Here is a 27687-nt window from a genome sequence, read left to right as displayed (position 1 = left end):
AAAAGGTTTTAAATATAAAAAAAGAAAAAGAAAATGTAAGCTTAAAATATAAAGAAAAAGAGTTTTTTCCCAAAAATATTGTGATATTATCACGATATTCTTAGTATTGAATATTTTGGAAATATCGCAATATATTGCCAATAATATCGGCTGACCTTAAATCAGCGATATTTTCAAAATATTGGCGATATCAGTGATGCTTGGCTAAATGGATTTGAATGGTGAAAAGCTCATACGAGATCCACTTTTTTACATGTAAACAGATTCAGATATCTGTCAAATTCGGATATTTGTTGGATTTGGTGGCAAAAAATCAAAACCATATCTGCATCCGATTATAATCAGATATGGTTTTGGCTTACCGAATGCAACTAGGTGAATTCGGTCAGATATTGGATATAATGAAATCCCATTCATTGACACCCCTATCTAACTCAATCAACTTCTTCCTCTTTTCAACTTGAATAAAGTCCACTTCTTATTGCACCTTATTGCACACTACATGAAAAATTCATGGTGAAAGGCAGAAGAAAGCAAACAGAGAGAGAATGAAACACACAAAGAGAGAGGGATAGAGCAAATGAAAAAATACGAAGAAAAACAAAAAAACCATTAAAGTGTGTTACATATCCTATTTCTTGTTGAGAAGAATTAGAACATTAGGAGCGGGTTTTAAGACATTTTCTAAATGCTTATTCTTATTGCTCATATTTGCTTTAGTGAAGGTGTCTAGAAATTGATTTGGATCTTAGATTTAGTACTTGATTACGAGTCTCTACTCCACCCACAACTGGTTGCATGCTTCTCCTTAGATGTCCTCTTTTCCTGGGTATGTGCAATCCAAAACCTTTAGAAAATCCATTTTTGGTATCCACTGCAACCTAATTTGGCTATTTCATAAAAAACTGAGATGGATTTGTAATTACAATTTAGGGTAAAAAATGGTCTGTCTACTTTGATATTACCATAAAGGAATTTTCTTAATAGCTTTCATGATCTGCTATAGAGGTTTTTATACATGATTACCCATCAAACGTTTATATCACCTTGACTTTACTGTTTTTTCCTTAAAATTTTCTTCTTGTGACACCATTAGATTGTGATGAACCTTGCTAATGAACTAGAGGGAAAATAGTTGAAGAAAAAAATCCCACACCCTTAAAACTATGCAGATTTATCAAAGATTAAAAACAACACGCTATGAATTTAAAACAACAAAACTTGATAGTGTAATGAGTGCATTTTCTAAGCTCACCAGGGCTCTACTTATTTAATAAGGGCAGCTCGTGGATGTCACCAAGCTGAAGGGATGTCATGAGTTTCAAAACTCATGGGTGCATGTCTCTTGCTACGAGGCCAAAGTTGGGTTTTCTTCCTAGTGGTCAAGGGGAACTTACAACAATGAGCTTGTGAAGGAATGGAGATGATCTTCTCTAGTTATTGAAAAAAAAGGAACAGGAAGAGTTCATTTACTAAGATGGGATGTTATCCAATAATCACATGCTAGACATGGCCATTAGGGTAAAGATCCACTGAAGCGGGTAGCCTTAACCATGTGTGGCAATAGGAAGCCCGAAGGCTGATCCTGTCCCTATTATGGGAGATGCCAACCATCTGGCCATTTGAACTAGGTCATGATTTACCAACTACTCTCTATTGGAAAATGCATCCATGATGTAATATATAGACTACATATCGTTTGCCTTCAATATCGAATATCAGTTTTTGTCTCTATATAAACTACATATCACCAAGTTATCTGTAATTTAGTCATAATAATAAAGCTTATAATTTAAAATTAGAGCATGAAAAAGAATTTACTTGTTGCAAACAAGAAGAACGACAATGTATGACTGATTTTATCTACTTTAATATCCTACATAAAATAAAACAGGGTTCCTGATAAGACCTAGACCTATATTTATTTGGACCAAAACCCAAACTTAGGGAAAATCCCATTAACTCATAAACTAAAGTTGAGCACAAATTTATGAATCCAACCCAGGATCCAAACATGACCTGCTCAATCCCATGTTTAGGCCCACTAGATGAAATATAAAACCTATTTAATTATATCAAGATTTCTGAGCTTAATGCCATCTAAAGACTATTTAAAATCAAACCAACAGACCCTTGAATAATTGTAAATCTAAAAACCATAAAAAGAAAAGAAAAAGGGGGAAAAATTTAGGCAACTCAAAAGGTAAGGAAGAAAATAAAATTAAAAAAGAAATAAAAATAGGTAAAAGTGTGGATTCACGAGAATCCTAATTTTCTACAGCTTTCAATTAAATCCTCAGAAAACAACTGCCTTTGATTACTCAATCTATAAAAACCTATGTCACAGGGATTCGGCTAGGAGGGTGCCGCACCCGCGTCGACGCGACTCGACGCGGGTGCGGGTGCGGGTGCCGCACCGGGTGCGGTCAACCCGATCCTGGGTGCGTTGACCGCACCCAGGATCATTAAGGTCCATTTTTTTTAAAAAAAAAAATTGCCCAAATGGGCTTCTCGAATTTTTTTTAAAAAAAATTTATGCTGAGTCAGCTGCTAACAGCTGCAAAATAAAAAAAAACCCTATTCCCCGACCCCCTTTTATATATATATATATATATATATATATATATATATATATATATATATATATATATATATTACATTTTTGCCCCTGCCGCACCCCCGCACCCGGGTTTTTTGGAAGTGCCGAATCCCCGCACCCGCACCCGCACCCGCACCCGCACCCGCGCCCGCACCCGCACCCGCACCCGCACCCGCACCCATGTGACATAGATAAAAACTAAAAAAATGCATAATTTCAATAAAAAACCATTCAAGTTTTGCTTTAAATGTATCACACTTTTTTTTTTCATTTTGCCTATATTATTTTGTTTCAATTATTTATTTTCCCTATTTTTTGAAGGTGGGCACTATAACTATGCCATAGGTGTGTAGCCCACTGGTAGCATGTATTGCGATAATAAGGACAAACAGTGTTGGGAATCAATTCCATCTCCTTAAATAGACTCCAGGGGTGCTAACAGATCAGATATGCTTGGATATCCGACTTGAATCCAACATAGTATTTCCAGATTGAGTTTCTTGAACTAAGATCTGGGTGTGCTTTCAAATCAGATTTGGATATGTCAAATCAAATTGTTTTTGAATTTGGATTAATACTGTAAGCTGAATCTAATTTGGATTTAGTTCAGAATCTGATTTGTTTGCATTTTTTACTTGTGAAACTGTCCTTTTCATTTTTTTAACAGATTCATTATTACCACATATAGTTTGGATCCATATCCAACTGTACCACATTGAATCTCTTTTGATTCGGATATTATTCATTTTTTGGATTTGGATTCAGATGTAGCATAATTCGGCCCGAACACGATGCATTTGCATTAGTCCTATATGGCTAGATTTTGAATTGGAATCTTTGCAGCAGAAGGCTTGTATCTAAGGTAAATTGCATATCAGACATGCTGCTAACATTTTAATGTATTTGGAATTTTTGATACATGTTTTAAAGAGGTGGTATTTACATTTAGGCACCTAACTTATGGCAAAATTATGTTTAACTGCCTATATTTTAAAAGTTTTAGGAGCGGCACCTACTTTTTCAGCAAATTGCTCATATGACCGCCTTAAGTTTCATTTTCTATCATTTCACTTCAATTGACTCATTAAAGTGACACTTCAACCATTTTTTCTCAAATAACTGAATGTCACTTCTTATAGTTGTAGTGCAGTTAAGGCTAAACAAGTAACTTTATCAAGTCCAGTTGACTTTAACCATTTATTTTCTATAAATAATTGAATGTTACTTTTTGTAGTTATAATGTGGTTGAGGCTAAATAAGTAACTTTAGCAAGAAAAGGTTACAAAGGTGGTAATATGAGCAAATTTTGAACATATAGGCACTATTTGAAAACTTTTACGACATAAGCGCTTAAACGTAATTTTTCCATAAGTCAGTCGCCTATGTGTGGCTTTCTCTTTAAAGAATTTGCATAACAGGAAAAAGATATAGTGGAAACCACATTGACAACAATAAGACAGGAATGCCATATAACCAATAAAAAAGACATTTATCTCCCTAACTGTCTTTGAGGAAATTTCATTTAGGGGCCAGAATTTTTCCCTTGGTCACAAAAGGCCAGGCCCATTTTTCTAAATTTTTTGATATAAGTTTTTTTTTCTAGGCACTACCAAACAACGACCTACCACTAACCTTGGTTAAATCTCAATTAAATTGAGTCAAATGATGATAATACCATGGAATGATTAAAATACTTACCCTTCTCTTTTATATGAATATAAGTATTTTTTAACATGAAACGGCAATATAGAAAATTCAAAAGAGTAGATGTTTCCCAAAATGATGAGGTTAACCTGAGGTCTCTGTCAGTTTTTAGAAATAACAGAGTCTATAGCAGAAAATTTAAAAATATGAAGTCCTCTTTTGAGATTAAAGAGGGAAGGGGTTGGCTCCTAAATGAAAATTTCCCTTCTTTTCTTTGAATGAAAAATTTCTCATTCTCTCTCTCTCTCTGTGACGAGAATTCACTTCCATTGATAGATAACTCTTTGCTATTGATCCATGTTCTTTCCCTGCTTTTTGGTTCATGGTTCTTGTTTTGTCTCTGGGGGTTTTGGCCATTGGAACAACTAAAAATGATGAATTCTCTTTGCTGGTTAGTTGGTGCTATTGATGTTCAGATTTGGTGCAAACTTTGAAGATGCAACATCTCTGCCCCCTATTTTGAGAAGACGAACCTATCCACCTTGCAGTATCATCTCAAGTAATGTGTCTAATCACCCTTTATTTGTGTAAGAATGAGGAGGGTGAGAATTGTGAGAGGAAGGACAAGTCCTTTTCCTAGGGTGGATGATTTTTGTGAGAAAAAGGGTCTTTTGCATAGTTCCAAATATCTGTCATTTTTTTTTTAAATCTTGTAAGATTTTATTGTGATATTATCATGTAATCAACGTGATATTTATATTGTTTTGTATATTTCATATTTTAGTGTATTCTCTTTCTCTTATATTTTACATAGCACTAATGGTTGTAAAAAGCCACTTTTCCATTCAATAAGCTGTTGGGGGCTTTTTCTGTAAAATGGTGGAACCTGAGCTCCTTCCATTAAAAAAGGGTTGAAAGAGATCTTTTCTTGCAAAATCTATAACCTGGCCTTGTGCTGCAGAATTCCTTTTGAATTTCTCATGATTTTATCATAAAAAATCTAGGCGTGAAATTTCCAATAATCATGAGAAATTCAAAGTCCTGCCAATATCTAATATACTTTAACAGCAATTGTTAAACAAATTTTCATATTTTCCTTGAATTCATGTTCCACCTAGTGGTCCAGCTGTGCCCTACATAGCGGCCTCTAGCGAATTAAACAAAAAGGAGTGTTTTGCATCCCTCTGATGTATGCTACAACTTCAAATATGGCTGTGTAGTCTTTTCTAGCTTTCAACTTTCAAGCAATCATTTTCATCAAAGAGTTCATTGACATATTTAGTAAAAGTAGTTTCTCTCTCTCTCTAGACGAAGGCTTCGTAGCCATGGCCATCAGAGTTGTTCGTGCTCTTTCTTCTTTTCCTTCTGCTATTCACAGAATGTTGGAGACACATTTGTGCAGATCATATACTCGTAAGGCCTCTCTCTCTCACTCTCTACTTTTGTAAAATGCTACCATTTTTTCTTGTAGATATTAATGATAAGAATGAAGCAGAACCCATATTGGAAACCAAGTCAAGTTCCATCCACCCAACTGCAATTTTTCACCCAGATGCTGCTATTGGAGAGGTAATTCAAAACTCCATTTTTTACGAATTATAAATTAGTTCTATTCGACTGTTTGTTATTTTTGCTCCTATTGTTTTGTTGTTTTAGTTCACAAGATGTTTATGACGAGTAAGATTAAGAACGAGAAACTATGGTGGGTTTTACCCTGAGGATGGTATTCTAAAAGGTTTGAAAATGGTAGGCCAAGGTATTAGTTTTAAGTTGAGACTGTAGTTTGGCTGCAATTGAGTTTGGTTGAAGAGAATGAACTTTAAGTTGAAAATACTATGAATAACTATTGATTCTTATTTTTTATTTAGTATGTTATTATGCTATTTTGACATAAAATGGTGCTTGCTGTATGCTGCTTTGTGTTTCTGGATTTCTTAGCTTTGAGACATTTTGATTGCATTGTCCATTTATTGGGGGATTTGAAAAGGGGTCTTTATTGGTAGTAGCTGAAATGCTGAGTACGTAATGAAGTACTGAGGAAATATCTACTTTTTTATAAGAGGCTTTCATATGTGCAGTCGCTTTCCACTAGGCAGTGTAATGAAGTATGCGGAAAATAAAGGATGCTAAAAAGCATTCACAATGACCAACAATGGTCAAATACATGAGAGATAATAACCAAGTCCACTATGGGACAACATAAACAAGCCTTGAGAAAGGCACAAACTTAAAATAAATACTCTTTATTGAAAGAGAGAGCTCTCAAGAATGATAGATACAAAGGGGAACTCACCCCTATTTATACAAAAGGAAAAGCCTCAAAAGAGGAGCCAAAAGGAGGGCCAAAAAGGGGGCTCCCATAGTGTCGTTGGGGGCACAAACGACTCTATGGTGGGCCCCTTTATGGCATGTGTAGAATAAAAAGAAAAAAGAAAAAAGAAAAAAAAGAAAAAAGAAAATAAAGAAAAACCTAATCTACTAAAATAGTTGTTTATTAAACAACTATGTGAAAAGACATAAATACCTCTATCGGGTATTTTATATATATATATATATATTTTAACCCCCCCCCTCAAACTTTATGGGGAGATGACCGAAAGTTTGCCAAGAAGAAACATGAAGCGAGGAGCGGGAAGGGCTTTAGTAAAAAAGTCCGCCAATTGATATTCTGAAGTGACGTATGGTAGAGTAACTGTTCCTCGTAGGTATTCATCACGAACATAATGACAGTCCATCTCTATATGTTTGGTGAGCTCATGAAAGGTGTGATTGCTGGCAATATAGATGACACTTTTGTTGTCACAGCACAACTTTGAAGCTCGAGTAATATCAACTCCCATATCTTTGAGAAGGCTTCGAAGCCACACAAGTTTCATTGTAGTAGTCGTCATAGCCCGTTATTCAGCTTCGGTAGAAGATAGTGAAACTTTCTGTTGCTTCTTGCATCTCCAAGCAATTAAGGAATCTCCTAAAAATACACAAAATCCAGTAGTTGAGATTCTATCATTAGGGTTACCTCCCCAATCTGCATCAGTATAAGCAAGCAAATTTAACGAAGAAGATGAGGATTGAAATAACTCTTTAGTTATTGTGTTTTTGATGTAGCGGATGACCCAGAGCACAACACTCATATGCACAATTGTAGGGGCATGCTGAAATTGGCTAGCATAGTGAACAACATGAGCAATGTCTGGTCTGATGATAGTCAGATATGTGAGAGATCCAATGAGTTGTCTGTAGGGTGTGGGATCTTCTAGAAGAACCCCATCCTCTAACCTTAATTTCGCATTAATTAACTCTGGAGTCTATACCTTTTTATCATCTGAAATACCAGATTTAGTATATATATCTGCAACAAGCTTCATCTGTGACAAAATATATCCTCGGGGAGAATATGCAACTTCAATGCCAAGAAAATATCTAAAGAAACCTAAATCAGACATGTCAAAGTTATTTTTTAACATATTTTTAACATTAACAATACTATTTTGATCATTTCCTGTGATAATCATGTCATCAACATAAAGCAATAAGATAACAATACTGATACCTGCACTTTTAACAAAGAGTGCAACATCAGTATAACAGGAATGAAATCGCAATTTAATCATGATATCACTAAATCAATCATACCAAACCTTGGGGGCTTGGTTAACACCATATAAAGCTTTTAAAAATTTAAGGGTGTGACCTTGTCCAATATTAACTCTGGGTGGTGGATTCATATATACTTCTTCATTTAGATTCCCATTTAGAAATGCATTTTTCACATCAAGTTGATATATAGGTCATTTTTTGGTTGATGCGACCACTATTAAAGTTCTGACACTAGTCATTCGGGCTACAGGGGCGAATGTTTTCTCATAGTCAATTCCATATTCTTGTGAATATCCTTTAGCCACTAATCTGACTTTATATATTTCTAAGGATTCATCGCTTTTGGTTTTAACCTTAAAGACCCATTGACATCCAATAAGTTTTTTTATGTGGAGGGAGTTTGACTATTTACCAAGTGTTAGCCTTTTTAACACATCTAATTCTATTTTCATTGCTTCAACCCAATGTGGTAGAGTTTTGGCGTGATTGTAATGAGCGGGTTCATAATATGAATGTAAAGTTATTAAACATGCCCCATAATTGGGTGCTAGGGACTCATAGGTTACAAACCGATTAGGTGGTATTGATTCTCTAGAAGATCGCCTAACGGGGGTGTTTTCTAAAGATTCAGTAATTTGAGAGAATTTCTCTAAAGCACTAATAGGCCTTTCTTGATTTATTCAGGTGTAAACATTAATATTTTCATTACTAATATCATCATTTTGTGGTGGTATATCAATATTTGATACATCACAAGTATCCTTTATACTTTCGAGATGATTCATTGAATCATCATATATATCCTCCATAAGATCATGCAAAAACATATAGTTGATTTCATTTTTTTTATCGAGTTTTTCAAATCCATTCTCATCTTCTAAGAAGGTCACATCTTTTGAAACATAAAGTTTGTTATTTTTAAAATAAAAGCACCTATAGCCTTTTTTATTTTCCCTATAACCTAGAAAAACATATTCAATTGCTTTTGGTGACAACTTATCTCTCTTATGCCAGAGAACAAAGCGTTTACAACCAAAAATGCGAAGGCGATTGAAGTCGGGTGAAAATTTGAAGAGTTTTTCATAAGGAGGGACATTTTTTAATTTAGAAGAAAGCATTCTATTGATTAAGCATGTTGAGGTTAAGCCGACTTTGGCCCAAAAAATTTTTGAAACATTTTTAGAGATAAGCAATTTTTAGCGGTTTCGATAATATGCTTATGTTTTCTTTCCGCTAGTCCATTTTGTTGTGGAGTTCTAGGACACGATTTTATGTAACAAATTCCATTTTGTTTTAAATAGTTTTGAAATTTGGTAGACAAATACTCTCCACCCGAATCGGATCTAAGAATATATAGATTACTTTGAAATTGATTTTGTATTTTCATATGAAACTCTTTAAAGAAGAAAAACACTTTCGATTTATGACTAAGAAAATAAATCCAAACATATCTAGTGAAGTCATCGATGACAGTGACATAATAAGAATAACCACCTTTAGACATAACCAGAGATGGATCCCAAACATCCAAGTGCACCAATTCAAAAGGTCTTATAGAAACAAAAGTTCTAGTTGAAAATGGAATAAACTTCATTTTCTAAAAAATGCAATCTTTGCAATTAATGTCTTTTTCCTTATAAAATTTGTTTCTAAATGGAAAAAGATACATTTTAGAATAACTTGGATGTCCAAGTCTTTTATGCCAAGTTTCAATGCTTTTATCTTGGACATAAGTACAAAAAGAGTTTGTAGGAAGGTTTAGATGATCCATATAGTAGAGATCCCCCTTTTTATGGCCTTGCCCAATCCGCTTCCCGGACTGAAGATCTTGCACAAAGCAACCATTAGATGAGAAAGATACTTCACATCCATGGTCGACAATTTGGGAAATCGAAAAAGAATTTAAATTTAGTTTTGGAACAACTCTTACTTTAGGAACAAAAAAATTTTGAGAATTTTTAGAGTTAAGTGTTTCAATACTTGTGATTTTTAAAAAAGTCCCATCAACCGTAGAAACACATGAGCCTTTTGAATTGGTGCATACATCGGTTAAAGCATTTTTATGAGGGGTCATATGAAAGGATGCTCCGGAGTCTAAGATCCAAGAATACGTACCGGGTGATGATGTAGACGCAATGACCGCACCTGATGTGGAGGAAGTAGCTTTAAGAATTTGTTGAAGAGCCATAGATATTTGACCAAGAGTCTCCTTGAGGTCACCGTTCTTGCCTTCATCTTTTTTGGTGGTGGATTCTTCAAGAGAGGCCACCTTAGGCTTGAATGTTTCATTGAGCTTTGGGCAAGCAGGCTTAATGTGACCCGGCTCATAGCAGTGATGACATACAATCATCTTTCTTCCTCCACTATATTTTTCTTGTTTTCCAAAGTGGGGTGGTTTATAGGTTTGATATTGTTGTCGGGTTTGGATACGACAAACACTTCATCAATGTTCTTGCTCATGCCAAGCCTAGTTTCCTCTTGAGTGATTTTGGCAATGACATCCTCTATTGGAGGAAAAATGGATCTACGGAGAAGTGATGACCTCACTTGCTCAAATTCAGGACGTAAACCAAACAAAAATTGGAACAATCGGTCTTGCATTTGTTTTTGCCTTAATTCAAAATCTTTCTTAGCTACACATTTTGGCTCTAAAAGAGCCAACTCATGGGTTTAATGCACTATAGTAATCTTGAATACTTGAATCACCTTGTTTGGTGGTTCTAATTTTTTCTTGCAAAAAGTACGCTTTTGCAGGGTCTTTTTGGGTATACATACTCTTCATAACGAACCAAGCCTCATTGGCTCGACGAAATTTGACTATATTAGCACATACCTTGAGTTCAACATTGTTCATGAACCAAGCAAGGATTTTGGTGTGATTGCTTTCCCAATCTTCAACTTTCTTTTGGTGATCTTCAGTGACTTTGAGGCGAGCATCCCCTCAAGAGCTTTTTCATGGCCTCCTTCCATCTTAGTGAGCTCCAATTGGGGTTCCGGAATAGAACCCATAACATAACCCCAAAGTTTCTTACCTTTGAGGTTGTTCTCCATTGCCGATGCTCACATCATGTAGTTCTTTCCATTGAGCTTGAAGGATAGGGCGATTTTGGATTCCATGATGTCACCAAAGAGTGTGAAAGAAAGAGACAATGTATGTGAAAATGAATATCACGCTTCTTCCTCTAAGAACCGAATGACTCATACCATGTAATGAAGTATGCAGAAAATAAAGGATGCTAAAAAGCATTCACAATGACCAACAATGGTCAAATACATGAGAGATAATAACCAAGTCCACTATGGGACAACATAAACAAGCCTTGAGAAAGGCACAAACTTAAAATAAATACTCTTTATTGAAAGAGAGAGCTCTCAAGAATGATAGATACAAAGGGGAACTCACCCCTATTTATACAAAAGGAAAAGCCTCAAAAGAGGAGCCAAAAGGAGGGCCAAAAAGGGGGCTCCCATAGTGTCGTTGGGGGCCCAAACGACTCTATGGTGGGCCCCTTTATGGCATGTGTAGAATAAAAATAAAAAATAAAAAAATAAAAATAAAAATAAAAAAAAACCTAATCTACTAAAATAGTTGTTTATTAAACAACTATGTGAAAAGACGTAGATACCTCTATCGGGTATTATATATATATATATATATATATATATATATATATATTAACAGGCAGGCCTTGATTTCATTGTTTATTTCGTAGATGGAAGTGTAACCTTCCATTGAAAGAAATACTCAGCTATGATACTCCAATGACTTTCTAAATTGCCTTTTATGTTGCCATCAAGTTTATTTCACGTGATATATTTGGTTAAATAGCAAGTTTGGTTTATTAAAGAAGATAATTCCTAATCCTAAATCTGCAACCACATGAGGCCTCTTATTAGGAAGGTCCTATTTGGTGACTTCCTTTTTATCTGGGATGGAGATTAATTGGGTTATTCTTTGTGGACATGGTGTCTCACTTCCATTTTTTATTGATGGAGGATAACATGGTTGCTGTTTGTGGGCAGGGTGTTTCAATTGGTCCATTCTGCACAGTTGGATCAGGTGCAAGGATTGGGAACTTTTGTCAATTACATGCGGGGAGCCACATCTTTGGTAGTACCGAGTTGGGAGACAGATGTGTTCTATTGACGTGAGTACATACTATTTTCCAACTTGTTCAATATCTACTGTTATCTACAACTATTAGAGGAGTTGGGAGAGTTCCATATATACTTTTTCCTCTTTAAATGGCTGTCTGCAGTATGAATTACAATGTGTAACATGATTTTGTATTACTTCATATGTCATAACATGAATTAGTTCATTATGAAGTTACTGAGATGACATGTACATCTTAAAATTTTGTCAGGCAGTGGTGCCATTGTTGGTTCTGATCTACCAGGTCATACAACGATTGGAAGCAATAACATCATTGGGTACCATGCAGTTGTTGGTGTAAAGTGCCAAGATATGAAATATAAGGTTAGTATGTGCACATGCTTGGAGATGAGTATTCCTAGGGGAGTTTTATGGACTTAGTTATGGCTGTTCTGATCTCTGTGAATGGTTAGTGTGCATGCCATTTCATGGCATTTGGCTAAAGCCACTTATGTGGTGAGTTAGCTGTTACAATCACAAACTTCAGCTTGCTACCAATATCATAGTCTAGATATGAATTTTCAGACTCTTGCCTTCAGCTGCTGGAGTCTATCTTGACCCACAACAATCACTTGTATGCTACCTTGTATAAACACAACCATCTTGGCCACACTGACTTTTTGATAACCTAGGATAATAACTATCAGGGGCGCGAGCTCGTTCGGCGCCAAGCGAACCCAACCTGGCCAGCCTAACAGCCCTAGGCCTGGCAGATCACCCCATGTGCGACTGCTGAAACGATCATTGACACTGCACATCATCCCATCCACAACTGCCTAGACAAATGTTTGGCTCTATGCAATACCTCATACGTAGCGACCTAGACCAAACCACGCCTCCGCGCACCATCCCATGCACAATACCTTAGTGCTCTTCTTGAATGTGCGAAAAAAGTTGCTATTCAAGTTCCAAAGAGAGGGAAACACTTATGCCCCTCTGAACCAACAACCAAATCCAACAGCAATGTCGCGACACTCAAGCTGTGATGTGGCCTCTTGAAAACATCACCAAGGAGGCCTGCAAGTACTTCATGACTGGGGTTGTTGACTCCCAACCTTACGGTCAATTGATAGCTACATGTCTTAGTGAGCAACACTACCCAAATCACTCACTGACGCCAAGACACACTTGCCTGGCCCTGTGCTATCATGCATGGTTGGGACCACCTAATGTGATCCCTGGAGAATTAGCCTTAACCCATGCCCACCCTAGTGCGTACCAAATCAGGGTTACCGGAAGCGCCTAGCTAAAAGGGGAAGCGCGCTTCGGAAGCGCGAAACGTCACGCTTCCGAAGCATGGGGGGAAGCGTCCCCCTTTTTTGGGAAGCGTGCTTCCCTTTAATGGGGGACTCGTTTCCCTTTAATGGGGGACGCGCTTCCCTTTAATGGGAAGCGCGCTTCCCATCACGCTTCCCCTTCGCTTCCCCCACGCTTCCCCTGTTTTTTCAATTTTTTTGTATTTTTTATTTTTATTTTTATTTTTTTCGCTTCCTCCTCGCTTCCGAGACGCTTCCTAGGTCGCTTCCGAGACGCTTCCCGAATCGGTCCTAGGTGGTCCCACGCTTCCCGTTCCTAAAATTTTGAAAGTGCCTCGCTTCCCGCTCCCGCTTCCCGTATCGCTTCCCGCTTCCTCAACTGGCAACCATGTACCAAATGCTACAGTGAGATAGTCTTATCTCGAGTTGAGAGGTACTTAACCAAATCTCCAAAGGCATCCTTCAGTCTATTGGCCCAACACAATACAGAATACACTACGTTTGTGCCACCACACACCATCGCACCAACGTCGATATCATTGCCCATCGCATGCCATGCTACCACAACACATTATCGATAGCCTAACTCATACTGCCCACTACTATGCCCAATACATTTTTCACTCAATGGTGCTTCACATTGTCCTTGCTACATTTCGACCCTTGCAACACTAGACAATGCACACACATCTCCCGCCAAACGCGCCTGTCCCTACCTGAACGTCGAGTGCCTTTTATCACTTGCACGACTGGTTGTGCCAATGATGTTGCTTGGCAACACCCATTGCATAAGACAACGTCCATCTTTATCGAGACTATGTATACACATCGGCCCCAAACACCAGGTGCTATCTTTCACCTACGTGCCCAACAGTGCCTACGGGGTCGGTTTGTAACAATGGTAGTGGACTTTATAATCATTGTCATATTGTAGGTCTTGGCACAACAATGGGCCACTACTATGATACATGGATTATAGTGCTCTAGACCTCTGTGGAAATGTGGGTAAATTAGTTGCTATGCACTCATCCCTAATCTGGGTGATTGACGTGCCTTTATTATCTTTATAGATAAGTTGCAAATGATATTGCATGTTACTGAATTAGCTTGCTATGCATATATGGATTTTTCGAACACCTACTGTCCAAAGAAGGATTGCGTCCACTACTGTAACGCCCCAAGATTTAAAACCCTAAAAAACGCATAAAACTTTTGTTTTTTCGCAGCGGATAGACAACCTTTTTAACTTCAGATGAAAACCTTGGGCGGGTTACAGTTTCGATCGATAACAGTAAGACAGAATAACACTTATAAATGACTCAACTCCAAAATCAGGGTGTTCTCATTCCAAAACAAATCATAATGTCTATACACAATTAGTACAACCAAGTACTCAAAATTCAAATCTTGAGAAAGGAAAATGAGAAAGAGAACACGGTGAGGGGGGGGGGGGTGGAGAGTGTTTACGTGAAATGAGGGGGAGAGTGGGTTCATGTGAGGGTGTTAAGGGCGATTGTGAATGGGTTTTTAGAGGAAGGGAGAGGGGAAACATGGGATTTTTAGGGAAAAAAATAAGGGGGAAACAAAATTTTTTATTTTGGTTTTAAATTTTGAAAGCCATGTAAGTATTTGGTTTTAAGGGGAAATCCAATGAACTTGGATTTTGGTGAGACCCATTTGGATCTCATCAAATCCAAATCAATCCTACTAATATTATATATATATATATATATATTATTTTAATTAGATTCATTTGGGTCCCGAGTGGACCCAAATGCTATCCATAAAGCGGGATCCGTTTCAGCCTTAGGTGGATCCAAATAAATTTCATAGTACATTAGGGAGATCCATTTGGATCTTAAGTGAATCCAAATATTGTTTTCTTAAGTAGGATCTATTTGGGTCCCTAATTAGATCTAGATCTAAACAAATTAATTTCCCTTTCATGGGTCCATTTAGGTCTCAAATGGATTTGAAAGCCTTATTTACTTATTGGAATCCAATTGGGTCTCCAAATGGATCCAAAATGTCTTTTTCTTAGTGACATCCATTTGAGTTTCTAAATGGATCCAAAACTCACTTGGCTTAGTGAGATCGATTTGGATCTCCAAATGGATCCAAAATACTTTATACATTAGATGGGGATCCATTTGTATCCCAAATGGATCCAAATCCCTTCTATGTACAGTTTAAACCCTTATATGAGTCTAAATCCTATGCAAATCCATTTGTGTTAATCCAAAGCATAAAATACCTTGTACAAACCTCATAAATTCCCCGATTAAACATCTAATAATCTTGAATAAATTCTGAAATATTACCGATAATGAATTTGTTGATTAATTGACCAATAATTTGCCAGAAAAAAGTATTCAATCAAAGTTACATATGAGAACCGTTCACAAAATTCCTCTTTTATTTATTTTAAAATTCTGAGAAGTTTGCCCACTTTACATCCTACCCTCCTTAAAAAAATTTCGTCCATGAAATTCAATTGCAGTTACGCACTAAATAACTCTTGCTAAATAACTCGAGATATTTCGCTTTAATTTCTTCCTCTGGTTTTCAAGTGCGTTCCTCAATTCTGTGATGTTGCAACTATACTTTTACCAAGAAAATAGTCTTCTTTCGCAAAACTTGCTCTTGTCAATCCAGAATCTCCATGGGACGTTCTGTGATCGTAAGATCTTTCTGAATCTCAGGATCCTCATACTGAATGACATGAATCGGGTTTGTCACATATTTTCTCAGCATAGAAACATGAAATATGTTATGAATGCTCGAAAACTGGGAAGGGAGTGTTATCCGATATGTTGCTTCTTTGATTTTCTCGAGGACTTTAAAGGGTCTAACATATTTCGGGATGAGCTTGCCCTTCTTGCCGAAACAAAACACACCCTTCATCGGCGAGAACTTAACAAACACATGATTGCCTCTAGCAAGGGCAAGTTCTCAACGTCTCTGGTTAGCATAATTTTCCCGACAACTTTGAGTGTTTAAGAGTCTCTTCTGAATTAGTTGTACCTGATCGGTGTAGTGTTGGAGCACCATCGGTGATTCTATCATATGATCACCAACTTCACTCCAACAAATATGAGATCTGCAAGGTCGCCCTTACAGGGCCTCCTATTAAGCCATACTAATACTCGAATGCTAACTATTATTATAAGTAAACCCTTTATCTAAGTTTCAATCAAAGATTTGTAAGGTGTTATATATCATAATAGTTCGTAAATAATCAAGTGTCATATCTAACATAAGGGTTTTTTGTGCGGTCCAACCTTGAGGTTGTCGTCTGACCATCTAGTACATTAGAAATTTATAAGTTCGCATAATTACCCGTGATGTCTTTATTTCAACATTTAGGTTCACAATTACAACTTTCAAAGTTGCAGTACTAATCATTACAATTTCAATTGATTAACAAAATGAAAATTACTTATAAAGCGATGTTGGTCCGCTGGGTGTGTCACGAACCAGTATTTCGATCCTGTTTCAATACCAAAGCTGACTTTACCAAAAACAGTTCAGTATTCTTACTAAATCATGCCTTAACTCTAATACCAATGTTGTAACGCCTCAAGATTTAAAACCCGAAAAAACTCATAATTTTTTTTTGCCGCAAAAAGACAACCTTTTTTATTTCGGTTGAAAACCTCGGGCGGGTTGAAGATTCGATCGATAACAGGAAGACAAAATAACACTTATAAATGATTCAGTTTCAAAATGAGTCTTCTCATTCCAAAACAAGTCATAATGTCTGTACAAAATTAGTATAACCTAGTACTCAAAATACAAATCTTGAGGAAGGGAAATGAGAAAGAGATAGAACACAGTGAGGGGTGAGAGTGTTTACGTGAAATGAGAGGGAGAGAGTGGGTTCACGTGAGGGTGTTAAGGGAGATCGTAAGGGTGCTAAGGGAGATCGTGAATGGGTTTTTAGAGGAAGGGAGAAGGGGTTTATATAGGAGGAAAAGAGGAAAAAACATGACCTTTTTTTTTTTGGGGGGGGGGGGGGGAGGGTGGGAAATAAGGGGGAAACAAAAATTTTCGTTTTGGTTTGAAATTTTGAAAGCCATGTAAGTATTTGGTTTTAGGGGGAAATCCAATGAACTTGGATTTGGATTTTGGTGAGACCCATTTGGGTTTGATCAAATCCAAATCAATCTTACTAATATTATATATATATATATTATTTTAATTAGATTCAATTAGATTCCGAGTAGACCTAAATCCTATCCATACAAGCGTGATCCGTTTGGGCCTTAGGTGAATCCAAACAAATTTCATAGTACACTAGGGAGATCCATTTGGATCTTAAGTGAATCCAAATCTTATTTTCTTAAGTAGGATCTATTTGGGTCCTCAATTGGATCCAAATCGAAGCAAATTTATTTTACCATTATGTGATTCATTTGGGTCTCAAATGGATATGAAAGCCTTGTTTACTTATAGGGATCTAATTGGGTCTTGAAATGGATCTAAAATATCTTTTTCTTAGTGGGATCCATTTGGGTTTTCAAATGGATCCAAAACCCACTTGACATAGTGGGATCCATTTGGAGATGGATCCAAAATACTTTCTACATTAGAATGTGATCCATTTGGGTTCCAAATGGATCCAAATCCCTTCTGTGTCCGGTTTAAAACTTGATATGAGTCTAATACAACAACAACAACAACAACTACGCCTTCATCCCAAAACAATTGGGGTCAGCGATATGAACCAAAAAAGAAATTCATTTTGGGTCTTCCACATGAATCCTTTTCCTCCAATCATTTCTATCCAACGCCATGTCCTCGGTGAGGTTCAAAGCATTCATATCCTTTCCTATCATCTCCATCCAAGTCTTCCTAGGCCTACCCCGACCTCTTTTAACTAATATATTTTCCCATTTCTCCAACCTTCTAACTGGAGCATCATTAGGCCTTCGCCGAATGTCCAAACCACCGTAAACGATTCTCTCGCATCTTATTTTCAATGGGTGCAACACCTACCTTCTTACGTATCTCTTCGTTCCGAATCTTATCTTTTATTGTATTTCCACACATCCATCTAAGCATCCGCATCTCAGCTACACTTATTTTTTGAATATGATGTCTCTTGGCAGCCCAACATTTCGTACCATATAGTAAAGCGGGTCTAATAGTCGTCCTATAAAACTTTCCCTTCAACCGCAATGGCATTCTACGATCGCACAACACTCCAGTTGCACTTTTCCATTTCATCCATCCAACCTTTATCCTATGATTTACATCTCCATCAATTTCTCCATACTTTTGAATGATGGATCCCAAATATCTGAAATAATCATTCACCGGTATTTCTTGCTCACCAAGCTTCACTACACTCCCATCACTACTTCGTTGCTTACTAAACCGACATTCCATATATTCAGTCTTACTCTTACTCAACTTAAAACCTCTAGCTTCTAATCTCTGTCTCCATAATTCTAACTTAGCATTAACCCCAGCTCTAGACTCATCAATCAAAACAATATCATCAGCAAACAACATACACCACGGTACATTTTCTTGAATTGATCTCGTAAGCTCATCCATCACTATCGCAAATAGGAAAGGACTTAAAGCAGATCCTTGATGTAACCCAACCGTTATCGGAAAATTGGTTGTCACCCCTCCACAAGTGCGGACATTGGTTACTACTCCTTCATACATATCTTTAATTATACTAATGTACTTGAGAGAAACACCTTTCTTCATCATTGTCCACCAGAGAACGTCCCTAGGTACTCTATCGCATGCCTTCTCTAAATCAATAAAAACCATATGCAAATCTTTGTTCCTCTCTCTATATCTTTCAATAAGTTGTCTAAGAAGATGTATAGCTTCCATAGTTGATCTTCTAGGCATAAAACCAAATTGATTCTCCGATATCATGACAACCTTCCTCAACCTAGACTCAATCACCCTCTCCCAAAGTTTCATAGTATGACTCATGAGTTTTATACCACGATAGTTTGTGCAATCTTGTATATCACCCTTATTCTTATATAAAGGCACCAAAGTACTCTTCCTCCACTCATTAGGCATCTTATTTGTTCGCCAAATCAAGTTAAAAAGATTTGTCAACCATTCTAAACCTTTCTCTCCCAAGCATTTCCAAGCCTCGATAGGTATACCATCTGGGCCAACTGTCCTTCTTGATTTCATTTTCTTCAAAGCCTCTGCAATTTCTTTCTTTTGAATCTTGCGCATGAAGTCACGATTTATCTCATGAAAAGGAATGGAGAAGTCTCCAAGATCTTGAGCATGACTATCATTAAATAGCTTATCAAAATAATATTTCCATCTCTCCTTAATCTCCTCATCTTTGACTAAAACCCTTTGTGTTTCATCTTTGATACATCTAACCATACCCAAATCCCTCGATTTCCTATCTCTCATCTTTGCAAGCCTATAAATATCCTTCTCGCCTTCTTTGGTATCCAACTTGTCATAAACCTCCTTATATATCTTAGCCCTCGTGTTTCGAACTACTTTTTTAGCTTTCTTCTTTTCTATCATATACATCTCCAAATTCTCATTATCACGACTCTTAGATTTCTATAACACTCTCTTTTAACCTTAATAGCTAATTTGACATCCTCGTTCCACCATGATGTATCCTTACCTAGTGGTGCACCGCCTTTAGACTCACCCAATACCTCCTTAGCCACTTTTCTCATGCCACCCGCTATCTTATTCCACATTGATTCTGAATCCTCCTCGAGACACCAATCAGCTTCCTTAACTACCTGCTCTACAAACATTCCTTGTTTAGCTCCTTTCAGTGCCCACCACTTAATTCTAGGATCTAACCTATGTCTATCCTTTTTGCGGCATTGTCTAATTCTAAGATCTAAAATTAAGACTCTATGTTGTGTAGCTATACTTTCTCCCGGTATAACCTTACAATCGATGCAACAACCCCTATCTCTCTTTCTAAGTAGGAAAAAATCTATCTGATTCGTATTAACCCCACTTTTAAATGTTACTAGGTGAGACTCCCTCTTCCTAAACCAAGTGTTTGCTAAGATCATATCATAGGACAAACAAAAATCTAAAATCCTTTCTCCACTTTCATTTCTTTCTCCTATACCATAGCCTCCATGGATACTCTCAAATCCATCCCTACTAATGCCTACATGTCCATTAAGGTCACCGCCGATGAAAAGCTTTTCTCCATAAGATATCCCTTGTACTACTCCATCTAAATCTTCCCAAAATTGATGCTTAATGGAATCATCTAAACCTACTTGAGGTGCATAAACACTAATAATATTAATAATATCTGTACCTAATACTAATTTAATAAGTAAAATTCTATCACCCTTCCTACGGACCTCAACTACATTATCTATAAACTGACGACTCAAAACAATCCCTACTCCATTCCTATTCCTATTTATTCCTGTATACCAAATCTTATATCCCCAAGGTTCTATCACTTTTGCTTTCTCACCTACCCATTTGGTCTCTTGTAGACATAAAATATCAATCTTTCTCCTACACATAACATCTACTAACTCTACCAACTTACCAGTTAAAGACCCTATGTTCCAAGTGGCTAACTTACTTTTATGGTCTTGGACTAACTTCTTTACCCCCACCCGTCCAACAAAGTGAGGGAACCCTTGCCTATTTGACACCACACCCGGGCGCCGGTGTGACGCGTCGCTTCTGGGCGACGACCTAGCAACCCTTGCCCATTTATCACTGCCTCCGGCCCTAGAGAGTACAACGCGTCGCTCAGTAGGGAACGCCCCAACGAAATTCTCATATTGGTTCATTTTCATAGGGTATGACTAAGTTTTTATGCTGGCTGTCACAGGCCTACCGCAACCCTCCTCCTCTATCCGGGCTTGGGACCAGCAGTGTATAACTAAACAGTTATACCCAGGCGGAGTTTTGATATGAGTCTAATACCCAAATATATTTGGGTTGATCCGAAGCATAAAATACCTTATAAAAACCTCATAAATTCCCCGATTAAACATCTAATAATCTTGAATAAATGCCAAAATATTACCGATAATGAATTTGCTGATTAATTGACCGATAATTTGCCAGAAAAAGGTATTCAATCAAAGTTACATAACAAAACTGTTTACAAAATTCCTCTTTTATTTATTTCAAAAATTTGAAAAGTTTGTGGACTTCACAACTACTGGTGCACAACGAGGACAACGACTAATTGATAGCTGATAATTTTTGCGCACACGCCCGAAATTGCAACACTTGAAAAATGAACACTCTCTACGGCAGCAGCGATTATGAGCAGAAATGACAGCAATTGAATAGTGATTTCCAATCAGACATGACAGAACATAAATCAAGTCGACACTCGCACATGAATTGTTTAGATTCAGCTGAACAGGGAATGAAGCTAATTCATTCCAGATTTAACACTGATCAGTCTTGACGTCAACAGGGAGCCATACAAGTTTCGATTGACGCTGCACAGTCCCAAAAAAAGAGAGCAGATTTTACTTCAACAACAACAAATGGGGACAATGATGAAGAAAGGTGTTTCTCTCAAGTACATTAGTATAATTAAAGATATGTATGAAGGAGTAGTAACCAATGTCTGCACTTGTGGAGGGGTGACAACCAATTTTCCTATAACGGTTGGGTTACATCAAGGATCTGCTTTAAGCCCTTTCTTATTTGTTATAGTGATGGATGAGCTTACGAGATCAATTCAAGAAAATGTGTCGTGGTGTATGTTGTTTGCTGATGATATTGTTTTGATTGATGAGTCTAGAGCTGGGGTTAATGCTAAGTTAGAATTATGGAGACAGACATTGGAAGCAAGAGGTTTTAAGTTGAGTAAGAGTAAGACAGAATATATGCAATGTCGGTTTAGTAAGCAACGAAGTAGTGATGGGAGTGTAGTGAAGCTTGGTGAGCAAGAAATACCGGTGGATGATTGTTTCAAATATTTGGGATCTATCATTCAAAAGTATGGAGAAATTGATGGAGATGTAAATCATAGAATAAAGGTTGGGTGGATGAAATGAAAATGTGCAACTGGAGTGTTGTGCGATCGTAGAATGCCATTGCGGTTGAAGGGAAAGAATGATTTTCTTTTTTGGTTCATATCGCTGACCCCAATTGTTTTGGGATGAAGGCGTAGTTGTTGTTGTTGTTGTAACAACAAATGGCCTGGGCTCCATCAGCACTCTCAAACGAGAGCGATCAAAGTCTGGGTGCAGCATTAACAGTCACCGACTGTACTACAAAACAGCCAATGGCTCTAAATAGTGTTTCTGAAAATCGAACCGGATATTAAAAAATTGGCACAATGTATTAAATATTTTAAATATTTATGCAAATGCGTCCTGCAGAATTTTGGATCTAAACTTCAAACAGTTTCTAATATTGAATCTCTAAACAAAATCGCAAATATCAGATTGTATTGTGCCACCAAAGTCAGTTATTGTAGATATTCCGACTCACATCAAATACTAACATTTAATCAACATAAACCTTGTGTTTCTTTAGATTAGAGCTCTCACAAGTGACAATGCACAACAAAACGCGAAAGAACTCAGGAAAATGAATGAAATATGACTTTGGATTGGGTTCCTATCAGTCCTAAGCATGCAATTACAAGAAATAGGTGAAGGAATGGCTTATTTCCACACTCAGGCACAAGTTTGACTTGTGAACTCCATGGAAGCTCCAAGGAAGCTCCAAGGTTCACTCCCGGCCAAAACGAATACAATCACAACAACCACAATGTTCACAGTTCACCAGCAGGTTTGGTTCACACAAGTCACGAGCTGTGGACATCTCACACTAGCCAGCAACAATAAGGACGTCAATGGTGGTCGTCCAAGGTAATGGCCTTCAGAGTTTCTTTGGTTCCTCAAAGATTGGTTCATGAATTTGGTAGCTACAAGTTCAGTCACCTCTCACAAGTTCATGTTTTCTCTCCCATCCTTTTCAATTTTCAGAAATTTTCAAAATGTAGTACAAAAGCTGCCTCACATTTTTTTCTGCATTCTTTTATATGGATGAGGAAAGCTACTTTGGTGCCCATTGGCCCTCATGAGGGGCCACCTCATTTGAGGCCAATGGAGAGCCACCTTTCAAAAACCTCTTATTCTTCTCGTGCCTAGCCAATGAGGAGCCACCAAGGGGGAGAGAGGAGACCAAGGTGGGCGGCACCTTTATCTCAGCCTAATGGAGCTTGAGGTGAGGTGGCTAGCCCATGGTTGGTCTCTCAAGAGGCCACTTCCCTCAAACTCCAATAGGTTGGGTTCACTTGGTGTAGATAGGGACCCTTTCAACTAAAATTGGATATTGATATTGGATTTAAAAATAAAACTATCCATATGACCCACTACACCCTCCAGTACCACAAAAGTAAGCCTAACGAATATTAGATCTATTCGGATTCATAAAATCTAGCTCTTACAAAAATAAAAATAAAAATAAAACAAAAATGCAAAAAAATTTCTTGTGGTTCCGAAAATTCACAAAATTAGAACTAAATATCAAAGTGAATTTTTTGAGATATACAAAGCAAAATTTTCAAAAAATTATTGTTAATGAATTGACCAAAATACCCTTGGGTCCCAAATGAATCAATTTTGATTTGGGTATGTTTGGGCATGTATCTTGGATCAGATCAGATACAAAAGGTATTTTTTGAGATGTGTGTGACAACAATCTAAAAAAATTAATGCGAGTGAAATAACCAAAATGCCCTTGGGTCCTGAATTGGCCCAAATAGATCAAATTGGATTGGGTAATTTTGGGTATGCATTCCGGATCAAATTTCTAGATTTGGATCCTCTTCCCGCTCCTCGTGTGAGTGGCATGGATCCTGCTGCTCCTGCATCAGGCCTTCTCCCAGTTTGCTTAAAAAACAACAATTTTCACCTCAATGTCAGAAAGAGGGGTCAAAAGTGACTCATTTTCCTCTTGGTAGACAAGCAGTCCCCCTTGACACGACATGGTGTCATATTTGTCCCCTTCCTCCGATAGGAGATCATGGAACTAGAAAAGACATTCATCTTTTATATGTTGTCTCTTTGTAACATACTCTCCATCAACACGAAGCTTAGAGATATTATTCAGTTGTCTCCTCCCTTTCACAGAGGCCATGAAGAACCGAGTATTCCTGTCACCTTCTCGTAAGCACTGCACCTGGGATTTTTGTCTCCAGTGAGGAATCCTCCTGAAGAAGGGTCTTTTCTAGATCTTGCTTCATGGCAATCTCAAGCTCAATATCATCAAAAGCCGGAGATGGGCAATTCATCCTTTGCTACACTTGCACAAGCCTCTCACGAATGAATTTTAATCTAATTCAAAATCCATCTTTGTCTTTTCCATACTGTCGTCTAGCTTATTCAGAACTCGAATCATAGGACAGCCCGCTTATGGCATCTCCCAACAATCATAGATAAGTTTAACACATTCTAGTTCAGACAGCCACCAAGAATAAAATTTAAATAGAAATCTGTTCCTCTGCCCAACTAGTTGGACTTGTTCCCAGCCAGTGTGAGGTCCCTCATTGCTTGTGCTCTCTTTCTCTCTCTCTTTTAGCTCTCTCTCTTCTCCCTATTGTATATAAATAGGGGTGTTCTGCCCTTTGTAAAGTTATGCTTTTGCACACTTGATTCATTGAATAAATTATATTTTTTATATTGTGTGCTTTCTTGTGTGTTGTCCCCTTTGTCGGATTTGTGAGTGTGTTCCTTAGAGAACACTTTGTGATTATCCACTCAAGTTGGTGGACTTTTGGTTCGTGATTAAGGACTCTTTGCATCTTTACATGGTGTCAAAGCTTGACTCTTTTATTCTCATTCAAGTGTTCTTGATTGAGACATTGGTGGAGTGTTCGCGAGATCCTGATTATGCAAGTGCTTGTGGATTGTGATCATGCATCATTAGAGGATTAAAGTGCTTACGTGGTATCGGTCGAATGCTCATGTTCTCTATTTTGTTTTCTCTCTTCTCTCCTCTCTTCTCTTCTCTTTATCCCTCTCTCTACCTATTTCTTGTAAAATGGATGACAATAAAAATGTCACCATTAAACCCGCGAAATTCAATGATTTTAACTATATAACATGGGCTTCTATTATGAAGCACCTTATTTGGGAAAAAAAGGTTGTGGGGGCTAGTAGATGGATCCGATCCCAAACCCAAGCTAGTTCTCACAAAGGTAAAAGGTGAGAGAGGTACCACTAGCGGAGAATGAAAAGACCAAAGTCATTACCAACTATCAGAAGAATTGGAAAGAATAAAAAATGAGACATGCCAAGATCATGTCTTGAATTATTAGTAGTGTGGATGTTAAAAAATGCTCTAGTCTTGTTAAATTCGTACATGTAAACAAAGCTTGAGAGTATCTTAAGAGAATGTATTCTCTTAAAGATATTGCACATATTTGTAATGTGCAAGATAGAGTTTAGACTATGACCCAAGGTGAAAAAAGTATTAGACAATACTATAATGACTTGTTCGAACTTTGGAAAGAATTGGCTCTTTTAGAGCCAAAATGACATTGTCCCAAAGATATTGAACTCTTCTAAAAACAAATAGATGTTGAGCACTTTTATCTACGATTGTAATTATAGTATCGTTACCTGTATTGGTCGGGCCCAAACTAACATCGTATCGTATTGTATTGTAAATGTATCGTAAATTTGTAATAAAATATTCTAAAAATTTCAAAAAGATCAAGAAAAATCAGAAAAAACAGCAAAAATTCTAAAAAAATCATATCATATGAAACAATGATGAATTACACAAAATACGACCATAAAATCACATATGAAGCATTTATATCTGCATGAGCTGCTATGAATGACATGTATATCTCATAAGAAAAATATAAATTGTGAAATAATAAGCAACACTAAGCTAACAAGTTATAAGATCCATGACAATGCATGTTTAACAAAAACAAAATCCCCAAGTGTTTCTCAATACTTAGAAAGTTTACATAACCATTTTTTTTTAAGTTAAAAAAAATGAAGACTTCTTCTTGCAAGAAATCAAGCCCTAAATCACTCTCAAATTCTTTAGGAGTGAACACAAACTCACCTTAAGGAGTCTTCCTATATATTAAAAAAAAAATTGAGTGCAACATCAAATGCACTAATTGTGTATCGTAAGATACACCCTGTATCGGTTACGATACATGCTCGTATCTCAATACACGCATGTATCGTATCGATTAGGCCCAAAGTAATACGGGTGTGTATTGTATCGATTAGGCCCAAACCAACGATACGTATCGTACGATACAGTACAATACTTACAACACTGCTTTTATCAATTTATGAACGGTTTGAGACCGAAATTTAAAGCAACTACATTGATTCTTTTTCATAGAGAAAAATTTTCCTCTATTGAAGACACCATAGAGGACTTAAGTATTGTTACCCGTATTGGTCGGGCCCAAACTAACACTGTACCGTATCGTATTGTAAATGTATCACAAATTTGTAATAAAAAATTCTAAAAATTTCAAAAAGATAAGTATCGTTACCCGTATTGATCGGGCCCAAACTAACACTGTACCGTATCGTATTGTAAATGTATCGCAAATTTGTAATAAAAATTTCTAAAAATTTCAAAAAGATCATGAAAAATCAGAAAAATTAGCAAAAATTCTAAAAAAATCATGTCACATGAAACAATGATGAATTACACAAAATACGACCATAAAATCACATCTGAAGCATTTATGTCTCCATGAGATGCTATGAATGACATGTATATCTCATAAGAAAAATATAAATTGTGAAATAATAAACAACACTAAGCTAACAAGGCATAAGATCTATGACAATGCATGTTTAACAAAAACAAAATTCCCAAGTGTTTCTCAATACTTGAAAATTTTACATAACCAATTTTTTTTTAAGTTAAAAAAATGAAGACTTCTTCTTCTTCTTCTTGCAAGAAATCAAGCCCTAAATCACTCTCAAATTCTTTAGGAGTGAACACAAACTCACCTTAAGGAGTCTTTCTATATATTTAAAAATAAATAAATAAATTTGAGTGCAACATCAAATGCACCAATTGTGTATCGTAAGATACACCCTGTATCGGTTACGATACATGCCTGTATCTCAATACACGCGTGCATCGTATCGATTAGGCCCAAAGTAATACGGGTGTGTATTGTATCGATTAGGCCCAAACTAACGATACGTATCGTACGATACAGTACAATACTTATAACACTGCTTTTATCAATTTATGAACGGTTTGAGATCGAAATTTAAAGCAACTACATCGATTCTTTTTCATAGAGAAAAATTTTCCTCTATTGAAGACACCATAGAGGAGTTAAGTATCGTTACTCGTATTGGTCGGGCCCAAACTAACACTGTACTGTATCGTATTGTAAACGTATCATAAATTTGTAATAAAAAATTCTAAAAATTTCAAAAAGATCATGAAAAATT

The 27687-nt window shown here is 36.9% G+C and overlaps 1 protein-coding gene and 1 non-coding gene across 4 annotated transcripts in view; one reads left to right on the top strand and one right to left on the bottom strand.

Moving 5' to 3' along the window:
* The window catches only part of LPXA (bacterial transferase hexapeptide repeat-containing protein), a 43724-nt gene that overhangs the window by 1456 nt on the left and 14581 nt on the right, over positions 1–27687 (top strand). For all 3 annotated transcript variants that reach the window (XM_090016303.1, XM_090016302.1, XM_090016304.1), the window contains exons 2-7: positions 3365–3461; positions 4700–4802; positions 5552–5656; positions 5739–5812; positions 11864–11988; positions 12212–12320. In XM_090016303.1, coding sequence (XP_089872429.1) covers positions 4712–4802; positions 5552–5656; positions 5739–5812; positions 11864–11988; positions 12212–12320 — 504 coding nt within the window. In that variant the 5' untranslated portion in view covers positions 3365–3461; positions 4700–4711. The remainder of the gene's footprint in view (positions 1–3364; positions 3462–4699; positions 4803–5551; positions 5657–5738; positions 5813–11863; positions 11989–12211; positions 12321–27687) is intronic.
* On the bottom strand, positions 1516–1633 carry LOC149830075 (U6atac minor spliceosomal RNA). The gene has a single exon (XR_016433948.1). It is a non-coding gene; the product is annotated as a U6atac minor spliceosomal RNA (small nuclear RNA).

The sequence above is a fragment of the Nuphar pumila genome, chromosome 8 (assembly GCF_984573655.1).
Source record: "Nuphar pumila chromosome 8, dmNupPumi1.hap1.1, whole genome shotgun sequence".
Taxonomy (NCBI): Eukaryota; Viridiplantae; Streptophyta; class Magnoliopsida; order Nymphaeales; family Nymphaeaceae; genus Nuphar; species Nuphar pumila.
The sequence above is the reverse complement of the archived record's forward strand: the minus strand, read 5'-3'. Positions and strand labels throughout refer to the sequence as shown.